We start from the raw sequence: 1,368 nt of genomic DNA on the forward strand, positions 1-1,368 counted from the left end.
TGTTACAATTAATACATTTTTCAAACTGAGACTCACTGGCTTTGGCTCATTTTCTGTGAAGAACATATATCAGAATACATTTTTAATGAACACACACCATTAGGGGTGTGGGAAAAAATCCATTCGAATTTGAATCGCGATTCTCACGTTGTGCGATTCAGAATCGATTCTCATTTTTAAAAAAACGTTTTTTTTTGTTTTTTTTGTTTTTTTTTATGTTTAAAAAAAAAAAGAATTAAATTAATCAATCCAACAAAACAATACACAGCAATACCATAACAATGCAATCCAATTCCAAAACCAAACCCGACCCAGCAACACTTAGAACTGCAATAAACAGAGCAATTGAGAGGAGACACAAACACGACACAGAACAAACCAAAAGTAGTGAAACAAAAATGAATATTATCAACAACAGTATCAATATTAGTTACAATTTCAACATAGCAGTGATTAAAAATCCCTCATTGACATTATCATGAGACATTTATAAAAAAATTTAAAAAAAAAAGAACAATAGTGTCACAGTGGCTTACTGTGTCCAATATTTTCACAAAGATAAAATAAGTCATATTTTTGGTTCATTTAATAGTTAAAACAAATTTACATTATTGCAATCAGTTGATAAAACATTGTCCTTTACAATTATAAAAGCTTTTTACAAAAATCTACTACTCTGCTTGCATGTCAGCAGACTGGGGTAGATCCTGCTGAAATCCTATGTATTGAATGAATAGAGAATCCTTTTGAATCGGGAAAATATCGTTTTTGAATCGAGAATCGCGTTGAATCGAAAAAAATCGATTGAGAATTGAATCGTAACCCCAAGAATCGATATTGAATCGAATCGTGGGACACCCAAAGATTTGTAAGGTAAACATCTGTTCAGTATTTTAACATAAAAGTGTTTGACTGTGAGGCATTAAAAGCCACAAAATGCAACGGGTCCATCAAACACTGGCTGAGTAACAACAATATGAACATTACACAGTTATACATCTGTTTAATATATAAAGTTGTAATACACAATATTTTACATACATGTCAGAGGGAAAAAACATAATTATTCTTATTTTTGTCTGTTATATTCTGTATGTCCTGACAAGAAATATTGACATCAACATCAGTGCAGTCGAGCTGAAAGTTTTATGGTTTTGGAGGTTTAACTTTGGGAATCACATTGACTGTAGTGGACACAGATTTGGATCCCTGCAGGTTTTCAGCAGTGCAGGTGTAAGTTCCTTGGTCCACGTCCCTCACCTCATCCACCAGGAGGATGGACTGAGTCATGAGTCCTCCTGACACTCCACTCACTGCACTGATGCTCTCTTGCGTGTACTGAGGCCTTCCAATCTGTAAAACACAAAC

General features: G+C 33.9%; 1 protein-coding gene across 1 annotated transcript in view; it reads right to left on the bottom strand.

Annotated features, from left to right (window-relative positions):
- Positions 1–985: 985 nt before the first annotated feature.
- The window catches only part of LOC133575321 (platelet-derived growth factor receptor-like protein), an 11,508-nt gene continuing 11,125 nt past the window's right edge, over positions 986–1,368 (bottom strand). The window contains exon 7 of the mRNA XM_061927970.2: positions 986–1,353. Within this exon, the coding sequence (XP_061783954.2) occupies positions 1,147–1,353 (207 nt within the window). The 3' untranslated portion in view covers positions 986–1,146. The remainder of the gene's footprint in view (positions 1,354–1,368) is intronic.

This window comes from Nerophis lumbriciformis, linkage group LG35 (assembly GCF_033978685.3).
Source record: "Nerophis lumbriciformis linkage group LG35, RoL_Nlum_v2.1, whole genome shotgun sequence".
Lineage (NCBI taxonomy): Eukaryota > Metazoa > Chordata > Actinopteri > Syngnathiformes > Syngnathidae > Nerophis > Nerophis lumbriciformis.